We start from the raw sequence: 25190 nt of genomic DNA on the forward strand, positions 1-25190 counted from the left end.
AGAATAATTGCACCAAATCCTCCAAGACACAGGATAAACACAGTGGTTTCACTTTATTATAACAAAGTATAGATTTTTCACTGCTGCGTCACCAGGTTTCTCACTCGCCTTTGTCTCCAAAAAGTTTTGTTTTCATCATTTTACCACCATATTTACGTAGAAATGCGCTGGACAGCTGAGGGGATTTTACTGTCTCTTACATTTCCTGTTCTGTTGTTTAATTAGTCATTTCTGAAAAAGAACATTACTTAAAATAAGAAGTTTCCTGCTACAAGAGAAAATTAGGTTGAAGAGTCCCAGGCAGCCCAACACTGCTGGGCGAGCGGCACTCCTGATGTTTCCAGGAGAAACAAGGATTCAGACAGGGAATCAGATTCAATCATTGGTTGCGTTTTGGCAAAGCAACGGACTCAAAGTTGGTCTGAATGAAGGAACCTGTCCCTTGGTGTTCTCCCAGAGCCCAGCCCCACATCTTCCTTCAAGCCAGAAGACAAAGCCCTGTCCATGCACCTTCACCAGCCACCAGCATGAAGAAATTGTAAAGCCACAGCCAACGCTTTGCTCCATGTGCACCTGAGAGGCCCCACTAAGCAAAGGACCAGCCCTCCAGATCTCAGGTTCCTCTTTCCTCCACTTTGTGGATGCAGATTGTACATTAACCCAACAGAAGAGGTGGTTCAGCACAAATATTGGGACCTCCTGGAGATGGTTGTGGAAGGGAAATGGTGTCCTCATTTAAACCATTCCCCACTCAGGGAAGGGGAAGACACGTTGATGTTCTCCAAACGCAGCCATGCTCTGCTGTAAGGCCGATCTCTTGCCATTTGTCTGATAGCCAAAACCAGAAAAAACTCTGTTCCTTACTGATACTCCATATGGTCTTCAAAGAGCTTTGCCAAGGCAGATCCACAGCCTCTTTGACAAAGGAAAGAGGGGGACATTATGCATGGAGAAGGCAGGCACCTTGGGCGAGATGCAGCAGAGGACTTTGGTCCTGGTCTTCTCCACCAGCACAGACAAGCCAGTGTCTTGTCCTTGTCTGCCCTTGTCCCAGGAGGAAGCTAGGAGGCTCTTTCCAGGCTCTAGTGCGTTTTTTCTTGCTGCCTGAGATTTAGAGGATTTTCTCCAGCAGCATTTTATTCACCATCAGTGACCCAATATCCCAATCAGCATCTCTCTTTTCCTTGATTTTCTTCTGTTCCTTCCCACCTCTGGGTTTGTATCCCCAAAAGGCTTCGTCTCCATGCCTCAGTGAAACAGGCCAGGGACAGTGGCGCAGAGGGTTAAATGGTATGGACCTGCCAGGGACCACATGGCTAAGCCTGAAAGGCTGCCATTCCTTGGGACAAGACCTCCCTTGAACTTTTGCCTGGCCACAGCCTGGTGAGGTGCAAGTTGGCTGGGCCAAAACCACACCAGCAAGAGCGGGAACAGGTTGGGTGGTGTCAGGAGAGAGCTGGAGCAAGACATATCCCCACAAGCTCTTTTGAAAGCAGGCACTCATGGGAAGAGAGATGTGGACATCACTTAAGGCGAGCACCTTGGCACTGATCCCACCAGCTGGTGCGGGAGTAAGTCTTACCTGTAGCGTGCTGAGTGCGAGGACAACTCCACCACAAGTCATGAATGGTCAGAGGTGTTCGGCCCTGGCCACCACCAGCCTGGAAGACCCTTTGCAATCCCGGTGGCCACCATCCCTCGTCCCACCCTGCTCAGCTTAAGCCTGGCTCCCCCCCAGCTCCCACGACAGGGGGTGAAGTCTCCATGCTCCCAAATGCCTGGAGGTATAATAAGCACCGAAGAGGAGTCAGTCGGGGTGTTATGTGTCCGACCAGCCTGCAATCTCGGCTTCTCCCTAGGCAGGGCGAGTAGGGCAAAGGTTGCAGGAGCTGGCTGTCACTCCGGCGCTGGCTCCCCGCACGTGCACCGCCCTTTATGACCACTCGTCCGGCACCTGGATCACGGCTTGTTTCAGCAGCGCTACGATCTGTTTGGTTTGGACGGCACCCGGGCGAGTGATGAAGTCAGTTGTGATATATTTTAAACCCCGGGGCCTGGAATGGGGATACAATCTCCCTTGAAGATAGTACAAGCCGGGGGACAATTCATTCACAGCCCTGTGAAAAAGGATATATTTGGCTGGTGGAAAATTTGGCTCTTTCTGCAATGGTATGCTTTGAAAGCATTCACCGTGTTCACCGTGCTCTTAACCTCCCACATGGACAGCACCCACAAATATGCCATAGACACTCATTTTTCCCAGAGAAACTTTCACGGTGAGTTCAGAGACAACATCCAAAAGCAAAGACCTTAAATCCCAAGCTGCTCCGCAATTTTTTTTTTTTTTTCAATGCCATATTTGACAATAAACTCAGAGGAGTGAATTTTTCCAGCCTTGGTGCTGGATTCCAGGTGATGGCACAGCAGATTCATCCAGACTGAAAGTCTGAGCCTGTGGTCTCTACAGACACACACAAATAAATGCACGTCCCCAAGCACCCACGCTGAAGTGCTCTGCAGCCCACAGGGAGCTAAAGGCTTCCTGTCGCAGCTGAAAAAGAACCGTCTTGATTTTGGAGTGACCATCGTGTTGTGTTTAGTCGACCAGGTGAGCACGGGTTACAGCAACCGCTCGCTTTCTGTTTATAATGCCCTGGACACAGTTCTTTTGTCAGAGCAATTTTCACCCTTGCAAAGCTGCTTCTGTTTGTGAACTGCGCTCCTATACAGCACCTTCTCTGAGCAGTCATCAGCGCCGCTCTGAAATGTTTGGATAGTTTGAAATAAATTTCATCAGAAAAACCACAGGTTTCTATAAAGGAGTACAATTGTCCTGTGTTTTCTGGTATGGAGGCTCTCAGAACAGCTTCTCCTTTCTTTAGGACAGGATTAATACATGTACTGTTGCTAAGTGTCCGATATTTATGTTCCATTAAGTTCAAAACAGAATTTTTTTCTATTCAGCGTCAAGCCCCACAGCCTCAGATTCACCCATGAGTTTTGTCTCCCTCTTTCTCGCAGCTCTTCGCTGCATCACACGGCTGAGACCACCATCCAGATTGCACACTACCCCACTTCCAATCCCATCTGGTAAGCTCCAGGGGCATCAGAAAGCCAATAAGAACCTGTCAAGTATCTCCCACAACCTCTATAACTAATAGCACTGCTCAGATCCAGGAATTGAGCAAGAGTGCTACCTGCCTGCACTCATTCTTCAGTGTAGTTGTATTTACATCACTTAAACCCAGAGTCTGGCTGCACCTTTGCATGGATCTTTGCAAGTTCTGTGCTTCCACGGTGGTCTCAGAGTTGGAAACCCCCATCCTGCCACCACCGCTAGGACCTTCTCCTTGCCTGTGATATGGCAATGGTAATTTCTAATTTCTCTGCAGCCTTTGAATAGAGAAGCACCTGGGCAAGCCTATGAAACACTCCTCAGGTGCATTTTATTCCTCTTCCCATCAGCTGAAATATTTACACATCAAAGGGAGCCTTCTTATCTAATGGGGTTTTGATGTTCATTAAAGCAACCCATGGGCAGTAATAAAAAGCACTGGGGTCGTCTGCAGGCGCTGAGCCCCAAGCCTCACGAAAGGTGACAAGGGCTCTTCGCCATTGGCTGCTGTGCTGAGAGGGGGGCAAAGGAGGGCCCCCACTGTGCAGGATGCTCTGCACAAGGCCAGGGGACCTGGTACCTCCTTAAATACTCTCCTGGATGTGGGCCTTCCTCTCTTCCAAAGCAGCTGTGCTTTGAAGTCTTTACAGCACCCTGGCACCACCTGAACAAGACGGCAGCTTGCAGAAGGCGCCTAGTCCGCAGGTAACAACTGAGCAGTGGTTCATGGGCCTCTTTGAAAGGCCAAGGGACCCCCCTCTCCTGGTGAGTGCCCATTTCCACGTTCTGTCCATTCACACTCATCATCTCCTCCACTGCAGAGGCTGTAAAATAAACACCCGTCCTGCCCTGCCGCGCTGTTATCATCTCCCCAGACAGATCGCCCTGCACTTCCCTTCAGGGTGACTCACTCCAGATGTGTCTGCATCTGTCTTCCCTCTGGCATGGGGGTCCCACCCATCAGCCCACGGACACCCCAGCCCCAACGCATCCTGTGGACGTGATCCCACACCATGACTGCTGAGAACAGGCTGGCGTTCACACCTGCTGTATATACCTCCCTTCCTGATGGGTAAGGCGGGATGTTCCCCTCTGCTCTAGCTGCTCCACTGGGGCCAGTGGCCTGAACTTGCTGCAGAAACAGGTGGACATGCTCTACAACTCCTTGCCCAGGCCAGGAGAGGCATTGAGGAAGGCGTGTTATGGGCAGAAGGTGGGAAGTGAGGGGGGGAGGGAGCAGACCCAGGGGAAGCATCTCCAGGAGTGCTGGGACCAAGCAGCTGGCAACCTCCGCTGCTGCCAGCAGGGTGATAAGCAGAGTGACCAGGGATCTGCCTTCCCAAACACCTCCTTGACCCACCCAATGTGCACCTAACACAGGGCCCGCGAAACGAGTCCAGAGCCAGATACTGGGAGGGGACATCATAGGGTAGAGGAGCATCTCACACCACCCAGAGCACACAGGACCTGTATGAAGGGCCCCAGGAAAACATACTATGGCATCTCACAGAGGTCTTCCAGCTCATGCCAGGCACCCACCACACCATCCTGCCATCACAGCTACCCGACAAGAGCCGCAGGGTGCCCGGAGCCTGCCAGCAGCACCGCCAGCCCTGGCACCAGGAGTGTCTGTGCCAGGGATGCTCCTCGGGCTGCAGGTGTCCACACCAGCCAGGGCACCCCGGGTACCCATGCAGGCATCTGGGACCATGCCCACCCCTCTGGCTTCTGTTGAACTCTCTGGTGTTTCTCCCTGGGGGAGGAATAACACATCTGAAGCCCAAAAATACGATATTCCCATGGATCCACATGGTTCTGGCCAGCCCAGCCATGGCCCTCTAACCTCTCATTCCCCTTAGCCTTTCAATTAGCTCTTGCCTTCCTGACGACTTCACTCAACACCCAGAGCGATTAGAAGCCAGAGGAAGGCCACAGCTTTGTCTCGAACGATGAGCCAGATTAATCAGCTCCAGTTGCACTGAATTACCCGGTCGGGGCTCACAGCAACAACCTCCGATTCACCGGCAGAGCAGCCAGCATCCCGCTTTCAACTGGGATAATCAGCAAGGACGTGAAAGCCAGATGAATGACTAGGTGAGGGTGGGCTGCCGCCTGTCAGGAGCTGGAATATAAGTCAAAGCACTTTGAAATTAAATCCTCGCTTTGACAGGGAACTAATACAGAGATTTTAAAGTAGGTGTAATACACTTAGACAGGCATGTGTGCAGCCCAGTGCATCTTGCCGTGCTTTGAATGTGTGTCCCGGCTACACAGAGAGCAGGAAAATGGAGTTGAAAAGACAAAGGGAATTTTGAATAGCTCCAAACCAGCTTGGCAAGATTTTAGAGATGGTAGCAAGAGGTTTTAGTAATGGACCTAACTAATAACATTGTCAGGAGCAGATTTGGTGCACGGTTGTTGGCTGCCTGGGATCTTGAATTTCACACCAAGCAACCATCTCGTGTCACTCCTGGCTTTAAATTAAGTCATTTGCACCCATGTGGACTGCAGGGGATAGACGGAGGCATGGTGGATGGGGGAGGCGATAAGGATCCCCACTGCACCTCTTGGCCTCCGGGGGGGACAAGCCACACTGCTAGTAACTCCTGGGATTCCCAAGAGTTGACCTTTCTAGACACCTTCAGAGGTGGATTTAAGCCTCGGTACTTGGTCAAGCATCACCCTCCCCGTGCACAGCCCAGAGCCCATCACCGGGGTGCTGCGGCTGGATGCTCTCCACAGGAGCAACCCTCCGGAGACACCAAGAGGGTTTGTAACCTCGTCCCTGCCGCCAGCTCCGGAGGCTATTCCCTCCTGACAGAACCCCCCCAGACCTCTCCCCTTATTTCTGAATTTTCAAATGCCAAAATCTGGCATTTGCGTTGAACCCTCTGAAACTGGGATTTGGAAAATCCCTGCCTCCCTGCCTCGGCAATGCCTAAGCTGCTCCCAGCAATTCGGAACCCCCCGGCAGCCCCTTGCCCCATCCTGGGGGCTCTGCTTTTCCACAGCCACGCGGAAATTAACCTAAAAGCGTCAAATACGAGAGAAATCCCCCCCCCCCCCTTCCCTCTTCGAGATGCCCCCATCTCTCCCTGCACCTCCAGGGAGAAGAGACCCCCCCCGTGCCCCGATCCCCCCCTCCCCCCGCGCCCACCAAACCCATCCAGGGGGTCGCATAAGGCGAGGGGGGGGGCGGCATTCAGAGGGGCAGGAGGCGCCGCCGGAGCCCCCGGTGCCCTCCCCGCCGCCGTCCCGCCTCCGGGGGTGTCCCCGGCGGCGGGTCCCGCCCAGGCAGCGGCGGAGCCGGGGCGGCCCCCGGGGCTGCCCCCGCCCCCGGCCCGCCCCCGGCCCGCCGCTCCATCCCGGGATGGGCCGGCCGAGCTGACAGTCGGGCTCGGCGGCCGCCGCGGGCGCATCCACCGGGCAGCGCCCGCCGCCGCTCCTGCCCGGCGCCCACCTGCGGCGGCGGCTGCCCCGGGAGGGGAGGGCCGGGGCTGGGGGGGGGAGCTGCCGCCGCCGGCTCCGCTGGCTCTATCCCTGCCTGCCCTCCAGGATGAGCCCGGAGTATTTCCTGCGCTCCTTGCTGCTCATCATCCTCGCCACCTTCTCGGCCAACGCCAGCAACTGGCTGTGAGTAGCCGCGGGGCGGGGGGGGGGGGCGTTGTACCGCAGCCGCCGCCACTTGTTGATACCCCCGGGGGCGGCGGAGCAGGTGCCGCCGGGGTCGAGCAGCACCGGGGATCGACACCCCGCACCGATGCCGCTCGGTACCCGGCGGGGCTTCAGCCTCCCGTCGCCACCGCGCCGGGTACCCGCTGTCCCCGCTGACCCCCCGGACCGGTGGCAGCGGGCGTCACAGCCTGCGTCCCCGGGCAGGTGGGCTGCAGGGGCTGCCCACCCTCCCCAGCCCCCCGGGTCCCGCGTGTGATCGCGGCTGGCTGGACAGGGGCTGGGTATCGAGCCCCCTTTTTGTCCTGAAGTTATAAATCCGGATGACGCCGGGGGAGGATGGGAGGTCGGGACGTGGGGTCAGAGCAGGGCCTGGGGGCTGGCGAGGTGCCGGGCGATGGCCAGCGGTCCAGAGAAGGATTTGGCAGGGCTGGGGCGGCCGAGCGCGCCGGCTCCGGGGATTTGCAGCAGACGGGGCTGCCCGTGCCTCAGACCCCCCGTTCCCGGTGGGAGGACGGGTGGCGGGGGGCTGCTGCGTGCTGCGGAGGAGCCCGGTGGCATCGGGAACCCGCTGAACAAACACCGAAATAATGTGTAAGGTAAACAGGGGCGGAAATCGTTCTGGAAAATTCCTGCGTGTTTGCCAAGGCGGTGGGACTGTCTTCTGGGGAGACCCCCCCCCAGGGCAGAGGGATGGAGCACAACAGCACCTTCCTGCCTAACTTTGAAACGAAGGCGCTGGTTCCTCCTAATTAATCTTCTCTGGTGGGAGACAGTGCTTCCCCTGCTCCCAGTGTCACCGGCTGCTGTGAACTAATTAGTTCCCAGTGCACGCACCCAGCAGACCTGCTCTCAGGCTGGGAACATGGGCCCTCTCCATCTCCTCTCCCCGGGTCTCCATCGGCAAGGGCAGGTACGCCTGGGGCTGTCGGCATGAGAGATCCTGAGTGGCCTGTGTCTCTCCCGACACCTGCGCCCAGGTGGGCACAATCCCACAAGCACATTCCCGGCGCGAGGAGTCCTTTCCATGTCCAGACACAACTCCCGTCTCTCCTCCCTCCAGATTTGGCTCGCTGGAGGCTGTAGGTTTTGGAGGATGCTCCCTACGGCCTGGATAAGGGCCAGGTCAGCAGCATTCCTGCCCATGGGAAAAGGTGCTCGCCCGTCGGTAGCTGCCCGGGATGCATTAGCACTTTGTCCTCCTCCCCTCCTCCTTTGCCAGATGGAGCCACTTGCGCGCCACGCGTCTCCAGCAAGTGGTGGGTGGATCATAGCAGCTATCAAGGTGGTCTTTTAAGCTGTCACGCTGCTGGTGAAGGTATATTGGGAACTGTGGGAGTGTTTTTCCTGCAGGGAGAAGGTCCTGCTGAGGAAGCCCTGTGGGACGATGGCAGGTCCCTGGAGAGGAGCAGCCTGGGCTGCCCTGGGATGGGCACGGGGAAGTGCCTGGCAAAGGGGGGGGGTTCATGAGCGAGGTGGACAAACTGCCTGGTGTGGATAGGCAGAGGTGGGACCCCCCCCGGTCCTCAGCACCGCCGGCAGCTGGGGTGGTATTTGGGAAGCCAAGGCGGAGGGGTGTTTGGCCGCAGCAGACGGGGAGGGCTGTGTGCAGCCGTCCGTGCTGGCGAGGCGAGGGGTGGGCGCGGGGGGCTCGGCCGCCCCGGAGCAGAGGGCTCATTCCTGCCAACAGGGGAGGAAAAGCAGATCCATTTCCGTGCGTTTGAAAGGAAGGGGGTCAGCTTTTTTTTGATGTTGCAAATGTATCATGATAAAAGGATCGTCCCCCGCTCGGTGCTTTTTATTCTTTGCCTTTAGGATTAAGACAATTCCCATTGTTTATCTTCTCACATCAGAAACAAAGGCTGCCGGAGGCAATAAACGGAGTTAGAAGGATCCCAGGAGTTATCAGATATTCGAGGAATGAGTGCGCCTCGTTCGTCTTCACGAAGCCTCACGCGTGTGGGCTCCGGCGAGCTCTGCTCTGCCCCGGAGCCGCTGCCAGCCTGCGCCCAGCACTCGGGGGCCGGATCGCGCCTGGCCGGGCGCATAGCTCTGCACATAGGTGTGTGCGCTGGGTGGCAGCGCGCGGTGAAGTTTGCTTTTCCAGAAACCTGCTGGATTAGTGATTAAGCTCGGTTGTGACTTCTTCCTCCCACCCCCCCCGCTCACCCCCCCCCCCCCAAAGCTTCTTCCGACCTGTCCGGACTCGCATTCCCCCAGCGCTTCGGAGAGACGCCGCTTGCAACACTTGAGCTGAAGGTTTTCTGTAAGCCTGGCTTTGTGGGGAAGGGCTCATTTTGCCCACGCAAATGGTGTCCTCTGAGCCACCCCATCCCATAGAAAAGGAAGGCGGCGTAGGTGTCTCTCGGAGGGATCGTGCCGCTACAGAGACTGTTGAGCTGGGAGGGACTCTGCCAAATCTTTCCATTAAACAGACCAAGCTGCTTTATCCCTGGTTAGGAAGCAGACCTCAGGTGTGTTTTCTCAGTGTCTGAGCTTGGGGAGTCGCTGCCTGGCTTGCTGCCTATCCAGAAAACCTCTGCTCTCCAAATCTGAAGAGATGCTCTCTTCCCCCTTCTCGTGAAAGCCTCAGGCTCGCTCTTCCTCCTGCCTTTGGTGTCTTGGAGAGTTTTAAAGCTTTTCCTCCTGCCTCTTCAGGCACAGAATTGTAAAATTAAATAAAGGGCTGTAGATACTGCCTTTTAGATCTGGTGCTGGCTGTGCGCGGGAAGGTCCCTCTGGCTTCTGCTTTATCTCTGGAGGAGTCCATGGACCTCCTTCCTACAGGGGAAACAGCCAAGTTACTTTCCAAAGGAATTCGCGTTTCACAGACTCGATTCAGCTCTTGAACCTGCACATGCAGTAACGCAGTTGAATTTGGAAGTGCGTTCTCTCAGTTCTCTCTAAAACCATCCCAGTGCTGGGGGTGTTTTGTAGAGGGTTTCAGCCAAACCAGCACCTCTCTGAAGCCAGCATGGGAGCACCAGGCTCCGGTTTCAGTGGGAGGTAAGGGGCGAGCAGAACTTTAGTTGTTCCTTTATTCATTTATTTATCTATTCTGGAGGGAGGGAAGTCCGCCTGAAGAGGTGAACTAGAAAATGAGCAAAGTGGAGTGTGGGTGTCAGCCTCCAGTAACTGGACATGGCCCTGGGGCTCTATGATCTGTATCTGTTCGGGTGGTTTGAATGATGAGAGTCAATTCCCGTGCCTGGAAAGCATCGGATACAACAGGGCAGGGGTCCTTTATGGGCGAGACCCCTAGTTATCAGGCTGTCTGGGAATCATTACAGCCTCCCTCCGTTCTCTTGTAGCTGAAACTGGCTTTGAGGAGGCTCTCCACATGTAGGCTGGAGAGTCTGAGATGTGGTTGTGCCGCTGCAGAGCAGGGTGTGCCACCAGCAGCTCCCTCTACCCCCTATTTACAGGGGTTTAAAACTTCCGTCTGGGCTTGAGACTTGGCTTAAAGGGCCAGGAGCACAGATGTGCTTTTAAACCCTCTAAAAAAATTGAATTTGAGCACTCCGGGAAAGCTCAAAGACCTTGCAAGTGTCCAAACAAGCCTGGCTAAGCGGCTGCTCTCTAACAGTAACCACTTTTGATGGTTGGAGAGGGAGGGATAAAAGCAGTTTGGGTTTCTCTCGCCCCTTTCATCTGAACATCACAAGGTGCTTTCCAAATGCAGGGCCCGATTCTCCGTGCTCATCCCTGCCAGCTCTGTAGCGGGGATGTTGCAAGAGCAGCCTGAGTGTTCATTTTGTGCCGGTTTGGGTCATTGTGCAATGTAGAGGATTTGGGAAGAAGCATGCCTGGGTCCTACACTGGTTTTAAACCAGACTTGATTTATTTTTTTTTCTTAAAGGGAGTCTCCCCAGCCTTAGCAGCAGGGAGAGCTCACTTTGCCTTGAGCCTGGCTTGGCTGAATTTTGTGTGAGATTCTTCGCATTGTCGTTGCGACCCTCCCATTTCACACCTGGCGAGGAACCGGTCCAGCATTTTCCTGGCGGATGCCGTGGCGCCGATTCAGCAGAGCCCTGCTCCCCTGCCTATGCTTCTCTCTTTGGGTGTGAGGACAGCCTCAAGAAGGTTCCCCAGGTCTCTGGGAGCCGGGATGGTGGGTTGCACCGACTGGGTCTGATGGAGAATTTCCATGCTTTGAGGGCTGCTGTGGGTTGGAGGAGCGGCTCTGTGCTTCTGGGGTGCCCAGGGCTCCTTTGCGTTGCCGGGTCCGCGAGGTTGGTGCTTACAACCAGCAACACTCATCCCTCAAGGACATGGGAGGAGAGTGAAATCAGCAGCCTCCATTGGAAATATTTATTAATTTTTATTAATTTATGTCTTGCCACTTTTGACAAAACCAGCTAATTTTAGCTTAGTGATGAAGATAAACTGGCTTTAAGGGTTGCATCCTGCAGAGGCAAGAGACCTCTGCCAGTCTTGGCGCTGGACTTCCAGCCAGCTTGGCTTGTCCCAGCTCTAGTCTTGTCTGGCAGGAGGAGTTCAGGGCTGCGTTTGCTCGGGTGTAGGAGGCATCCGTGCTCTCGGCCTCCTCAGCCGTGATGGGCATTTCCTAAGGGAGCCTCATATAGAACCGCACCCCAATCTTTAGCAGCAGAGCCTTATTCTAGGGAGGATGGACGGGAGCAAACCACCCTGCACCTTAGGCTATGCAGAATCACATCTAGAGAACAAGTCATTTGAGGAGAGGCTGAGGGAACTGGGCATGTTTAGTTTGGAGAAGAGGAGGCTGAGGGGGGACCTCATTGCCCTCTACAACTCCCTGAAAGGAGGGTGCAGAGAGGTGGGTGTTGGCCTCTTCTCCCAAGGGAATAATGACAGGACCAGGGGAAATGGTCTGAAGTTGGGGCAGGGGAGGTTTAGATTAGATATTAGGAAGAATTACTTTCCTGAGAGGGTGGTCGGGCACTGGAACAGCCTGCCCAGGGAGGTGGTGGAGTCGCCATCCCTGGAGGGATTTAAGAAGCGTGTAGATGTGGCACTTCAGGGCATGGTCTGGTGGCCGAGATTGTGGGGATCTTTTGTGTGTGTGTGGTTGGGCTCGGTGATCTCAGAGGTCCTTTCCAACCATGGAGATTCTGTGATTCTATCAGCCCCAAGTGCGAGCAACAGCAAGAAGCAAATTTCTTTTTTGCAAGGGTTTGCTGTGGCTCCATGAGTCAGAACCGGACTTTTGCACTGAAGCAAAAAAAAAAAAATGTTTATGTTACTCTGCTGAAAGCTACTGTCCTCTCAATTAATTCATCCTTGCGGATGGAGAGAAATGCACTAGAGATGTTTATTTGGGTTTTCTTAAAATGATGAAATTGCTGAGCAATCCTGGATGTTAACAGTTTCCAGGAGGTTCTTGCGTATTTCCTTACAAGTGCAACCATGCTGGCTCTTATGGTATTTGGTGATTTTTTTTGGTAAAGTTGAAAGCCGTGTGAATCCACAAAAATCTCAGTCATCCAAGGCTGCTCGCATGGCAGACTCTGCTGTGGGTACAAAGTGCAGGTAACCTTTGTTTGGCTCCAGCCCCAGGGTGCCCCCCATGCCTGTGGGTGACCCCCAACAGCATCCTCCCGGCTCTCCAGGAGCTGCTGCCCTGCAGCTGGGAAGGTGGTGTGCGAGATCTGGCTGGCTCAGCAGAACTGGAGCCATTATTATGCTTTCATGAAATTACTTGGGGGGAAAAAATTGAGTATCTTGGCTGATGGAGAGCAGCCTGGGGTCTGCTGCAAGTTGGGCGAGATCAAACTAATCCTGCAGAAGGCTCCTCTCGCCACGTATTTGCAAATTCTGATCAAAACTAAAAACTCATCAGGATTCTTCCAACCAGGCATGGCCTGAAGCGCTGCACGAGGGGAATTCCCACAGAGCTCAGCCCCGTGGCCTGCACTTGCCTCCTCTTGCAACAAGGCATTGCTGTTGTACTCAAGCCCAGGAGTAGGTTCTGCTGGCTTGTATAGGAGGATGCAGTGAAAGATGTCTCCTACAAATCCAAGGTGGATTTCCAGACTGGATGCTGCTCTCACGGTCTTAAAAGCTTCCACCCTGCTCTTCCCAGCTTCCATCCCAGGCTTTCCCATCACAAAGTGGATATGTTGTCCCCAGATGCTCAGGAAGCCAAGAAGCATCACTGGCTTAGGACCAACAGCGGGCCATCTCGCTGTGCCCAGAGACTTGTGATGAGGCAGGCCACCACCAGTGGTTGGTGAATGGGTAGATGGTGTTTGCTGGGTGCACGTGGTGTTAGGTGCAGGGTCCGGGGTGTGGAGGGACGGGATCTGAGCTGCAGGTTCACCTTTGAGCTCAGACGGTGGAGCTGCATGCTCAAGCCTGTGGGCAGGTGACGGTGAGGATGGCAATGCCTCCTCCTGGAACGTTGTTTGGGCAGCCATTAATTGGAGGTGGAGATGAGGGTGTGAAAAGCATAGTTTCAGCCAAGAGATGAAACGTGAGGTAACTGTGACAGGAAGGACTGAGCCAGAGAGACGCTTTTCTTCCAGGGAAGAAACCAGACAGGCTCTCAGATGATGGCTTTGTACATCATGGTTTACATGGAGAAGGGATGGAAAGGCAGGGTATCTAACCCCAGGAGTGGGATGCCTGGTGTCTGGGAGGGACATGTCCTGCTGCAGAGGCATCAGCTGGATAAGGTTGCAGGTCTCCAGCAGATCCTGCCAGGAACATGCCCGAGCTGGCAGACCTGCTGAACCATGCCAAGGACGTGGGTGGTACCTGTGAGCTTGGCCATGTTGGCACAGGGGATGTGTTAGGATGCCAGGAGAAAGCATGTGCCCACATAGAGCATCCTTTGAGCTGCCAGTCCTGGGATATCTCCCCATGCCTTCTCTCTGCTTGGAAGGGGGAAGCAACAAGGAAAATATGATTTCCTTCTCCATAGCTGCAGGTTGGCTCCTTGCAGTGCCTGGTCCGTACCTCCCTCTTCGTGCATCTGTCTGTCTTCATACACTCTTGTTTGTTCCATCCTAAACAAGCCTTTTCTTCTTCCTCAGAGGACTCCTCTCTGCACAAGGCAGTCTCAACGCTAAGCACAGCCCCGAGTCACTGGCTGACCATGGGTCCAGCCAAGAGAGGCACGGAGATGCACAACTGATCCAGGCTGACTTTGATGCTCCGTGAGGAGGGAGGATGTTTGCAGAGGCTGCTTCTCAGAGAGGAGCAGAGCTGGATTAGCTCTGCAATTCAGGACTTGGACAAGCCTTCTGTATCCCAGGCAGGTTTGGTGTTTGCTGAATGTGGTGAAGCTTCTGAGCTCCTCTGACTTATCAGCATCTCTGAGTGATGTATCAGTGGTACCACTGGCCTGGGGCCGACTGTTACCATCTTCAGGAAAATGTTCCCAAAATGAGACAATTCAAAGAGTTCTCACACTTGAAACTCATTTCTTTAAATAAAAGAAACACCAGAGATTTCTGCTTTCTCCAAGAAACCCACTACATCTCCCCTGACCTCTATTGAGAATTTGTCAATGACTCAAATTTCCACACCTTCCCATGGCAGGGAATCCCCTCCCCTCTCCTTCTGGCTCTCTCTGCCAACCACCGTGGCTCTGATGTCTTCTTGTCATTCCACCAATTATCCTTCCTCCTGAAATTATTATTGTCATTTTTATTTAAGTAAGGCTTTCCCCCACCCTGGCCTTTTCAAAGCTCCCTGGGTTTGAGGTTTCCTTATTTGCCATCTCGCAGGGTGGATCAGCTGCAGCTGCTTAAATTACGGGGCTTCAATCTTGATCTATGTACTGCGGATTAAAAAAAAAAAAAAAAAAAAGGAAGGGCTTTCCATCAGTTTTATGTTAAATCAGTGACTTTTAATAGAAGGGAGCTTGTTCTGTGAGTGACTTGTCTGGTTTTAAAGGCAGGAGAAAAGAAACATAAATGCCATGATGAAGTAAGAAGACAAAATGAACTAATGGCCTGGGCAGCAGCTCACCCCTTGAAACATTCTCTGTCCAGTCTTGGAAAAGGAAGAAAATATGTTATTACTGGGGTTTTTTTTCCACCAGCAGGGCTGTTTTGAAGGTGCATGTGAGACCTAAGTCATAACCCAGAGCTCTGCGCGGGAGTCAGGATGTGGTATCAGGATGGAGATCTGCACCGAGACCTCGCAGAGGGCAGGAACTGCTGGGTTTCCTCCTCTTGTGCCTGTCGTGCTGCGTGCAGGGGTAGACAAAGGCTTTGTCTGTGGTTTCTACCATGTTAGACCAGGAAAACTAAGTTTGGATCAAGGTCCTCATTAAGGACCAGGCGCAATGCTAGAGCCGGGTTTCCATGGTGACCGTGGGATGCTGTGGATGGGTTTGGTACCTTGCTTGGGCTCTCCAGCCCTGAGAAACAGTGAGTCACGGGGTAGAAGCATCTGTGAGTGCTGCTGAGGGCAGAGCATGTTTCCCAGCTCTTACCTCACCCCTCAGCTGCCCCAGAGAGGGGAAAAGAGGTGAGATGTTCCTGCCCGGTGCCTCTGAACGTGGTGTGGAGAGGCGCCATGGAGAGATGCAGCCTCAAAGCTGCCCCGCACTTGACAAAAGTCCTTCCTTGCATCCTTGACTCGACCTCCCGATCCCTTCTGGAGTAGTCACCAGGATGGCAGCCTCCCCCCACCCAAAAAAAAAAAAAACCCACCTTTTTTGGAAACCAGCGGTGGTACTCACAGGGTGTAGGAGACTGGTGGTAGGCTGGAAGTCTGATGGGGCCATGGCATTTTAGGCACAGTTGCCTCCATCCCCCAGGAGGGGCAGATGTCCATGGGCTGAGGAGGGATGATGGATACAGAGGACCTGTCACGGGAGAGAGAGGCCAGAGCACCATTCTGGATAGCTTCATCTGATTTGCCCGCCTTGCAAAACAAATTACTAGACCTGTTCTTGGAGAGCTGTACCTGTCTTTGAAGCGCCCGTGGTCTTTGTTTTATCATTCCAAACAGCATTAAATGCTTGTTGGGGAGGCATCTTATCAGGCGCATCTACTTGGAAAGGCTTGAAAGGCTCTTGTCACGCTTTTCTTCATGTGTGCTCTGAATTTATAGCTCCCCATTGCCTGGAGAAACCCACTGAGCTGGGAAACTTATTAAAAAAGGAGATGATGCCCCGATCCTGAGCGGAGCTGATGTTCACGTAGCCGTTCCACCTGTGGCACAGCTGTCTCCTGCCAAGGTGCCGGCAGCCAGACTGGGCACCGACTCGTGGGCAGGACGGGCTGTGCTGCTCTGCAGGAGCTGGTTCCCTGGTGTGATAAATGCTGCTTAAGCTGCAGGAGGGGGGAATAGCCAAATCAGCACACGGGGTTAGTACTGGAGGCGGAATCTGGTTTTCTTGGCTTCCAGGCTCAAAGCGGATCAACTGACCCACGGTGCCTTGGGCTGATCTCACTGCTCCGCTGCGCATCGGCTTCTCCATGGTCAAACTGAGACGATGGCTGGACCTGGGAGGGGATGGGGCTCTCACGGTCACCCCGGGTTTGCTCAGCATCCAACATTCTTCAGGCTCCCAAGGGTGGTTTCATCCTCGGTCAGCTGAGCCCAGTGAGATGTGGGAGCAGCAACTGTCACACTGGCACTGCAGCACGGGGACCAGGATGCTCACACACAGCGTGGGGGCCAGCAGAAAGGTGACAGCCCTGGGTTTGGCCACGCTGGGGTTTCTGAGCCAGCCATGGGCATCAGGGAGCTGTGTGGCTGGTCCTCGGCAAGCGGGGCTGTGCCCTTGGAGGAGCAGAAAGCCCTGGGCAAAGATGCTTTGCTGGTATAAAGGCTAGAGAAGAACTTGGCTCTGAAACCACGGCAGGCTGCCACTTCCCGCTGTCTGAGAGGCGTTGCATCAAGTCAGCCCCACGCACAAGGAAAGCCGAATGCTTTTGACAGCTAGCCATGCAGACTCCCCACGGACGCTGCAAACTAAGCTGGCTTTCTCACCATCTCCCACGGCCCCCCAGTTGTAAGCGTGAAACCAAGCTGGTGAATAATTCTGCTGATGCACAGAAGAGAAAATCCTGTTCTCTCCTCCTGGGGCAGGCTGGCAGGGCTAATGGGAGGAAGAGGCTGTGACAACTTGATTTTGTGGCTGAAGTCAGCAGATCTGGCTCCTGGGACACATGGGAACAGGCAGGGAGCAGGAGCCACTTTTGCACAGTCACTTCTCGGAGGCGAGCAGGGCTTCAAAGGAAAAAGACTTAGCAGGATGTTGCAACTTGGGAGGAGGAGGAAAAAAAAAAAAAACAAGCAAACAAAAAAACCCACAAGCTCTGTAGGGCTGGGAAATGCCGAGTCAAGGAATGAGGTTTCCAAAAAGCCTTCACTCAGTACTGGCATCTCCTGGTGCAGACGTGAAGCTGACACTGGCGATTCCCGAGGACGTTACAGCTCAGTGTGAGTTTTGCCTGTCCGGTGCAGGGGACCTCCCTGCTCCGCAGCGGGACGGGGCTCCACCAGTGGCCACAGCCACGGGAAGGAAGGAGTCTCAGCCAGGTGTGGGCAAGCACAGGTCCAGAGAGAGGATCTGGGATGATCCAACAGCCTGATCAAGCTGTGCGGGTCTGTCTTAAAACCCCTCCGGGGCTGGGGCAGGAGGATGGGCGTGGGAAATGGGCAAGCAGTCACGCGTGCAGGTCTTGGTGGGCTGCATTACTGGGATGTGCATGGGACGAACCATCCTGCCCATGTGCTTAGTGGGGGAGATGCCAAGAGCTGGCAGGGTGCTTGCCCCAAAAAGGGGCAGCTCCCCTTTCCCCCCAATGCCCACACTGAGGAGCAGCTCTGTAACTCCTCCTGCTGAGGATGGGGTGATGGAAAGCAGAGCATGTGGTCACCTCCATGCAGGGCCAGTCTTTTCCAGGTCAGCAGAGACCTCATGGCCATGTTCACAAGCCGGGCTGGTGGAAGAGGTGCCCAGCGTGTGCGGTCTTGCCCAATGGCTGGCTCCTGACTCTGTCCTCCCCACTTCAAGCCCTGCTTGAAGCCCAAGTGACAGGGAACCTGGCAGCTCCCAGGGGCCATCCTTGCCTGCTGGGGGCTGGGGCAGCTAAAAGCAGGCTCCAGGAGGGAAGTGGTTTGGAGGGCGATGTTTGTCGGTGATGAGCACACAGCCAGGCTGTGGGAGCCGTGTGGCAGCCGGCGCTGGCAGCCGAGTGCCTGTCCTGCTTGTTTTGGCTGACTTCGGAGACCTCTGGCTTTTCCTAGTAGCACTTGGATGTGCCGGTACTCAGGAGACCTGACCGGGCACATTCAGACAACGCCGAAAATATCTTCCTTGCAGGCAATAGAGGCAAAGGGGAGCCAGCAGCTGGGCTCCCCGAGAGACAGGGGACCGGGCTGCAGGGGGATGGTTGTTTTGCTTGGGCTCACTCTCTGCCAGCCAAAAACACATCCTGTGGAGCCACCGCAGTGGCACATTTAAGGTGATCCCAGTTGGGCACCAGGTCTCTGGAGGGGATGTGAGGCTAGGTCTCCTGCGCTTTCTGTGGTGCAAGGTGTCCCAGCTGAACATGGCTTCATGCCCCCCCAACCCTTGTCCTCTAACGAGCTGTGCTGGCTCTCGCGGCAGGTACCTGGCGAAGCTGTCTTCAGTGGGGAGCATCTCGGAGGAGGAGACCTGTGAGAAGCTGAAGGGCTTGATCCAGCGCCAGGTGCAGATGTGCAAGAGGAACCTGGAGGTGATGGACTCAGTGCGGCGCGGAGCCCAGCTGGCCATCGAGGAGTGCCAGTACCAGTTCCGCAACCGCCGCTGGAACTGCTCCACACTGGACACCCTGCCTGTCTTCGGCAAGGTGGTGACACAAGGTGAGCCGGGAGGACACGTGCCTGGGGTGCTGCTGTGTGGGGGAATGGCTGCTGCAGCAGTCCGGTGGGCTGCAAGCGGGTTTTGCTTGCTTGCCCCTGAGCCAGCAGCTGGGGAGAGTAGGGAACAGCCCAGTGCTGGATCCTGGGGCTGACGGGCATTTCAGCAGGGCTCTTCTGACTGTGTCGGGGCAGCACATCCAGACCCCTGCACTTCCTCAGCTGCTGGGTGTTTCCTTTCCTGAACCTTTCTCCCACCCAGCGGGTGCCCATCGGGTGGAGGCACCAGCCCAGGTGAGCTGGTGAGCTCTGGACCTTCTACAAGGAGACGCCAAGTTCGAGCAGGGCCCTAAAATCACCCTGTGGTCCAGCCTCTGCCCCGCCAAGCCCAGGAGCCTCGCTCCCTGAAGCCACGGCTGCAGCAGGATGCTGGATGCATTCGGTCCCTTCTCCAGGCAGCGCGGAAGCGGTGACCGCTGCCAGACTGGCACGGTGCTGGAGCAGAGCCGTCTGCGGGCCAGGCCTTGGGAGGACAGCCCTCTGCCGCCCGAGGCGAGTAAAACACACGGCGGCCAGACCCTCCGAGGAGAGCATCATCGCCCGCCACCGCCCAGCTGCCAGCCTTCAGGGGGGATTTACAGCCAGGGCAGCCCCCAGCCCCTCCAATCCCAGCTGCACGCAGGCGTCCCAGAGGCACAGGGCTGTGATCAAACCATGCAAGGACGCAGAGCATTGGGGAGAGGAGACGGAGGGGAAAGTCCCTCTGCAACCCCCAGAGACCACCGAAGCAGCCCTCGCCTCCCCTCAGGTGCTGCTGCCATCTCTGATGCACCATCTCGCATCCCATCCCAGGACCCATAGACCAAATCACACACACCCCCCCGGCTCCTTGTTTGACTTTCCTCCCCTCAACGCAGGGGTGAAGATCCCTTCTTGTGAAGGTTCAGGGACTGGAAATACCAGAAATACCAGAAACTAAAAGTCGTCTCTTTTTAGGCAGCCACAGCACAAACCGACCAACACGATCCTACTATTAACCTCGATTAACTTGGAGGCGGTTCAGTCCCCGCGCTGGCCGGGTGCTCCCCAGCCGCTGCCGCCCGGGCCAGATTGCAGCTGGGCCACCAAAGTAGCTGCCCTCTGCCCGACCAGCAAGCCAGGGGGATGTCTGCTCGCAAGCCACCCCCCCTCTACCCCTGCCACGGGACTACCCCAAACGCCAACCCTCCTTGTTCGGAGATGGAGGGGCTGTGTCCTCAACCGGCCTCAGAGTATGGTGGGGAGTTGGGTGTCACAAGAGCTGATCCCTGGCCATGCTGCCCCGTGTGTTTCTGCCCAGGGATGTCCCCTGACTTCCCAAACAGGCTCTTCCTAACCATGTGGCACCATATGGGTAGACGCGAGAGCTGGGAAGGGGACCAGCGTAGTTTTGCGAAGCACTTTGGGGCTTTACAGAGTGGTTTGGAAGGTGCTGGGAGCTACAAGACCCCATGTCAGAGGATCTGCAGCAGCAGGGGATGTTCCTGGATGTGGAAAGCAGCCAACTATTTCGGATGCAGGAGGGATTTCATGGCAGAGGTGCCCTGCAAGCACCAGGCATGACACTCTCCATACAAGCTCTGGAGAGCTCTCCCCATGTTGGCAGAGTAGCCTTTGCATCGCCCTCACTGCCGGGCTATAATTGCCCATGGCATTCATGTTTTTAACCTTGTGGGGCAACTCCCAGCTCCTTCACTATTGCAAGACAGGGCTCTCACTGCTGCAGACCATCTGCCAGCACCGAGGTGTCTCTGCTCAGACTGGTCCAGGCTTGGCACTGAGCAAAGAGCATCCCTGGGTGTGAGGAGGATGAGTGTCCTGCACGGGGAACCGCATCCTGGGAGGAAGGGATGGAGCAAAGGACTTGATTTAATAGCTCTGCACAACATGTTTTGCCAAGAGCCAGTTTTCAGACCAGCTTTTCAAGGGGGTTTATGTGCAACACCAGCGTTAGGAGGAAAGAGGAGCAGGGACACACGCAACAGCCCACCAAGAGCCTTCCAGAAAGCCCTCCCACGTGCCCCAGACTTGCTGCCCCATTTCCCACCATGGTTTGTGCTGTTGCAGGGACGCGGGAGGCAGCGTTCGTCTACGCCATCTCTTCGGCAGGGGTGGCCTTCGCGGTGACCCGAGCCTGCAGCAGCGGCGAGCTGGACAAGTGTGGATGTGACCGCACGGTGCAGGGGGGCAGCCCGCAGGGTGAGCACGCACCGGGGCGGCTGAGCGGGGATGCGAAATGGGACAAGCAGGGAAATGCCTGTTCTAGAACCTGTATGGAGGAGGAAAAAGCTTTTTTTTTTAAAAAAAAAAACAACAACTACTCCTGTTAGTCCACATGAGTCCCTTAAAAGGGCAGCTGGGAGCATTGCCCATGGGGCAGAGACAGCATCTTGTCCATGTCCCCGCCAGGGCCACACTCCCCAGCTCTCCCAGTCCCTTGGGCAGCCCAGCCTTGTGGGCAGCAGGACAGAAGGGGGGGGCAGAAGCTGTATTTTAGCAAGAGCAGGGCTGGCTGCCATCTCTGTCAACCCTGCCCTCTGCCTTAGGCTTCCAGTGGTCGGGCTGCTCCGATAACATCGCCTACGGCGTGGCCTTCTCGCAGTCCTTCGTTGACGTCCGCGAGAGGAGCAAAGGAGCTTCTTCCAACAGAGCGTTAATGAACCTCCACAACAACGAGGCGGGGAGGAAGGTAATGGTGAGGGGGTGGTGGGCAGCGGGTGCAGCTCTGTGATTGCTTGACGCCTTTTTGGCTTCGTTTCATCCCGTTGGCTCACATACCTGAGCACTGCTTTCTGCACAACCCCTCCAGACCCCCTGCGTCGCGCCCTTCTTGCTGTGTCCATCCCGAGGTCACGGTTCCCCCCTCATTTCTCGTGTTTGTTCCTCCAGGCGATCCTCAACAACATGCGGGTGGAGTGCAAGTGCCACGGCGTCTCTGGCTCCTGCGAGTTCAAGACGTGTTGGAAGGCCATGCCCCCCTTCCGCAAAGTGGGCAACGTCCTGAAGGAGAAATTCGACGGTGCCACCGAGGTGGAGCAGAGCGAGATCGGCTCCACCAAAGTGCTGGTGCCCAAAAACTCCCAGTTCAAGCCCCACACGGACGAGGACCTCGTCTACCTGGACTCCAGTCCCGACTTCTGTGACCACGACCTCAAGAACGGGGTGCTGGGCACCAGCGGCCGGCAGTGCAACAAGACCTCCAAGGCCATCGACGGCTGCGAGCTGATGTGCTGCGGCCGGGGCTTTCACACGGACGAAGTGGAGGTTGTGGAGAGGTGCAGCTGCAAATTCCACTGGTGCTGCTCCGTCAAGTGCAAACCCTGCCATCGGGTGGTGGAAATCCACACGTGCCGGTGATGCACGGAGGGGAACGCCCCTCCGTCCCCCCTCTAACTGACCCTGCTTCTCCCTTGCCCCACAGCCAGGACTGAGGAAGGAACCCAGACGCTGCAGGGAGAGCACAGTCCTTTACAGAGACAGAGCCCCAGAGGAAAACAGATTTTAAAGAAAAAAAATATTTAAAGTTTAAAAAAAAAAAATCGATCATTGTTGGCTTTTTCTTGGGGTTGTTTTGTTTTGTTTTGTTTGCTCACTTTATTTATTGCTGAAGCCAGAGCCCCTCAGCCCCGCTCCTGTGCCAGCGGGGACGTGTCTGCTCCGGGGCTGGCTGGGGACCTGCGTGATGCCTGCGCTCATCGCACGAGCTCCTGCCGACGCCGCAGCATCGCAAACAGGAGGTGTTTAAGCGTTAGGCACTCACTATCTTCTATCGTGATTATTTTTATTTAAGACGTGCACTGAGCATCCCAGAGCGCTGCTTGGCCTGGCTGAGCCCCGGGAGGTGACGGAGCACAGCCAGCGTGTGCAGCCAAGGCACCCTGCAGAGGACGGGCAGATGGTGACGGGGTGGCAGTGTCCCCGGCAGTTAAGCTCAATGCAGGGAGAGCCCATCCAGGGCCATTAGTGTATGAAGGGGACGGGGGACACTCTTGCATCCCCTCATTTTGTGATGCTCGATGGCTTCCTGGGCACTGGATGGATTTTGGAGCAGCTCCAGCAGCCACTCTGATTTACTGAAGCTCCTCAGTGGCTGCCCAGGGCTGCTGGAGGACACCATGTTCCCACCATCCTCCCCTTCCCCTTGCAAGCCCCCTTCCCCCTTCACTTCTCCAGCATCTTGTTCAACAGGAGACTGTGAAGAGGGTTCAGGGAGGCCATGGTACCTGCAATCCAGTGGCTCTTAATGGAGCTGGGAGCTGATGGGAAGAAATACCAGGGGTTTTCTTTTACTCTGCCCCATAATTGCCCCCACCCTGCTCACCAGCATCCCACACCAAGTCTCGTCTTCCTCCACATGCCTGTTCTCCACACCCGGTGTGGGCTCTGGAGACAGCCCCCATCCCATTGACTGCTGAGAACAGCAAAATTATAAAGTGGAGTAATTGGCGGGGGCGGGGAAAGATGCTGCTGGGGGGGAAAGGCAATGTTTGTGCTCTGCCGGTACCCTCAGGCGGCAGGAGAGGAGGGCTGAGCCTGAGCTTAGTGCCCCAGCTGCCCTGTCCCCCTCCCCGCGGGCTGGCCTGGAGCGGTGCCACGGGGACAACGTGCTGTCCCACCGCCCCAGCCTCCCTCCACCCGCCACCAGGTTAGCGCGGAGCCCTCGCTGCCGGGCTGCCGGACGGAATATTTGGAGAACTAATAAGCAGAGGGGCACTGCGAGGGGAGGAGGAAAGCAAACCGGTTCCTCTCTCCCTCACCCACTTGTCTGCAAGTTGAGAGGCAAAAGGGGAGCGGAGAAAAACCTCAACGTGGCACCTCACAACAGGAACATCTGCCCGTGGTGAAATGGGGAGCCCTCCTCCGCAAGCTGGGAGCTCTCTCCGTGGTCCAGAAAAGCCCGTCACTGTGACCATCACCCTGGGTCATTGCAAACCTGCAGCCTTGTTTTTCTTCCTTGCTTCATCCTGAGAGGGGAAAGGTTGGGGGGAGGCGCAGACGTAGGTTAAATCCCATCTGGGCTGTGGCAGTGATGGGCTGGAGGAGAGTCTGTGGTCCCTGGAAGGTCTCCAGACACCGTCCGGCTGGAAGGCTGCTGACAACTGACTTGAAGCGGTGCAGGGCGAGGGGGGTTTGTGCTGAGGCATCCCCCTGGCTGCCTCCCTCCTGCCTGCCTGGCCCCAGCTCCAAAAAACCTCCAGCAACGGATGCCAGGTGGTGGGGGGGCGGGGGTAACACCCAGGGGAGACCCCCAGGTGGAGCCACCATGGGTTGATCCGCCTCAATGCAAACCAGAGGTCTCCTCACCAGAGCAGGGGTTGCCTCCCTCCGTGGTGGGTTGGCCAAGGCTGCAGTATTAAATCCTCAGGGGGCACTAAGCCTCACCCCCTCCCCGGCTTCATCTCTTCAGCCCCCCCCCAAGGTTGCAAGTTCTTAAGTACCTTGGAGGCTGTTCCTCCTCTTCCCAGCTCATGCAGAGGAGGCCACAGACCTCAGGCCACTGGCCAAGTTTTCTGCTCGTTGTCCATCTAGGATGAGGGCCAAAGCTGAACAAGACAATCCAGATCAGTGTGGAGATAATCTCGGCGCACGGGATCTTTTCAAGCTGTGATGAAAACTGAGCCCTGTAAATGTCACCCAGAGATACCCTGGCTCTGCAGCGCTCTGGCTCTTCTCACAAATGATGTAAATTTCAGCACCAGAGCGGGGGGGGGGGGGGGGAGTGGAATAATGTCTTTTTTTTCATATTTACTTTGTCTATTAAATAATGAGTTTGTGCTGATGAGCCATGGGGTTTCTCCTGGCAATCGGGCTCCACTGGGCTGTATTAAACCAGCACGTGCTGCAAACACATTATGGTTGTTGGTCTCCTCCCAGGAGCCCATGGCTGGGAGGAGGTGCCCACGTGCCTCTTGACAGTGTAAAGGGGACACTAAGGCTGCTCTTGTCCCTCCTGTATCGTCTCAGGAGATGCTGGTGTCTGGAGCACAGGCTGCATCCCTGCTTTCCCACCGGTGGAAGGAGAGCTTGCTCGCTAAGCTTCTGCCTTAACCACTTGACACACCGCTGGCTTAAGAGGCCACTTATCTTAGATTTCAGAAAGCCCGCGACTTCCTCCTGCCGAGAGGGCGCTGATATCCATCTGCTCACAGCAGCGCTCTCCTCCCCTGACCACAGCCACTGCCCGTGCTGCTGGAAACATCTCACCAGGGGTCTCGGGGTGCGTTTGGGCTGGGAGGGGGCAAGAACTGCCCACGGATGCAGAGTCAGGGACCTGCCCCCTCTTCACAGAATCACAGAATGATTTGGGGTTGGAAGGGACCTCTGAAGACCCCCGAGGCCAACCCCCTGCCAGAGCAGGGTCACCCAGAGCAGGTCCCACAGGAACGTGTCCAGGCGGGTTTGAATGTCTCCAGAGAAGGAGACTCCACCACCTCTCTGGGCAGCCTCTGCCAGGGCTCTGCCACCCTCACAGCAAAGAAGTTCCTCCTCATGTTGAGATGGAACTTCCCATGTTCCAGTTTGTGCCCGTTCCCTCTTGTCCTGTCCCTGGGCACCGCTGGAAAAAGACTGG

The 25190-nt window shown here is 55.8% G+C and overlaps 1 protein-coding gene across 2 annotated transcripts; it reads left to right on the forward strand.

Annotated features, from left to right (window-relative positions):
• Positions 1-6671: 6671 nt before the first annotated feature.
• Positions 6672-22122, forward strand: WNT4 (Wnt family member 4). Of its 2 annotated transcripts, none has more exons than XM_074161700.1 (5): positions 6672-6748; positions 18348-18583; positions 20687-20818; positions 21166-21308; positions 21509-22122. In XM_074161700.1, exons 1-5 carry the CDS (start codon positions 6672-6674, stop codon positions 21974-21976), a joined length of 1056 nt encoding a protein of 351 aa, XP_074017801.1. In that variant the 3' UTR covers positions 21977-22122. The 2 variants fall into 2 exon arrangements, with proteins under 2 accessions (XP_074017801.1, XP_074017802.1); XM_074161701.1 differs by lacking the exon at positions 6672-6748 and adding an exon at positions 8789-8849.
• The last annotated feature ends 3068 nt before the right edge of the window (positions 22123-25190 follow it).

This window comes from Numenius arquata, chromosome 20 (assembly GCF_964106895.1).
Source record: "Numenius arquata chromosome 20, bNumArq3.hap1.1, whole genome shotgun sequence".
Classification (NCBI taxonomy): Eukaryota; Metazoa; Chordata; class Aves; order Charadriiformes; family Scolopacidae; genus Numenius; species Numenius arquata.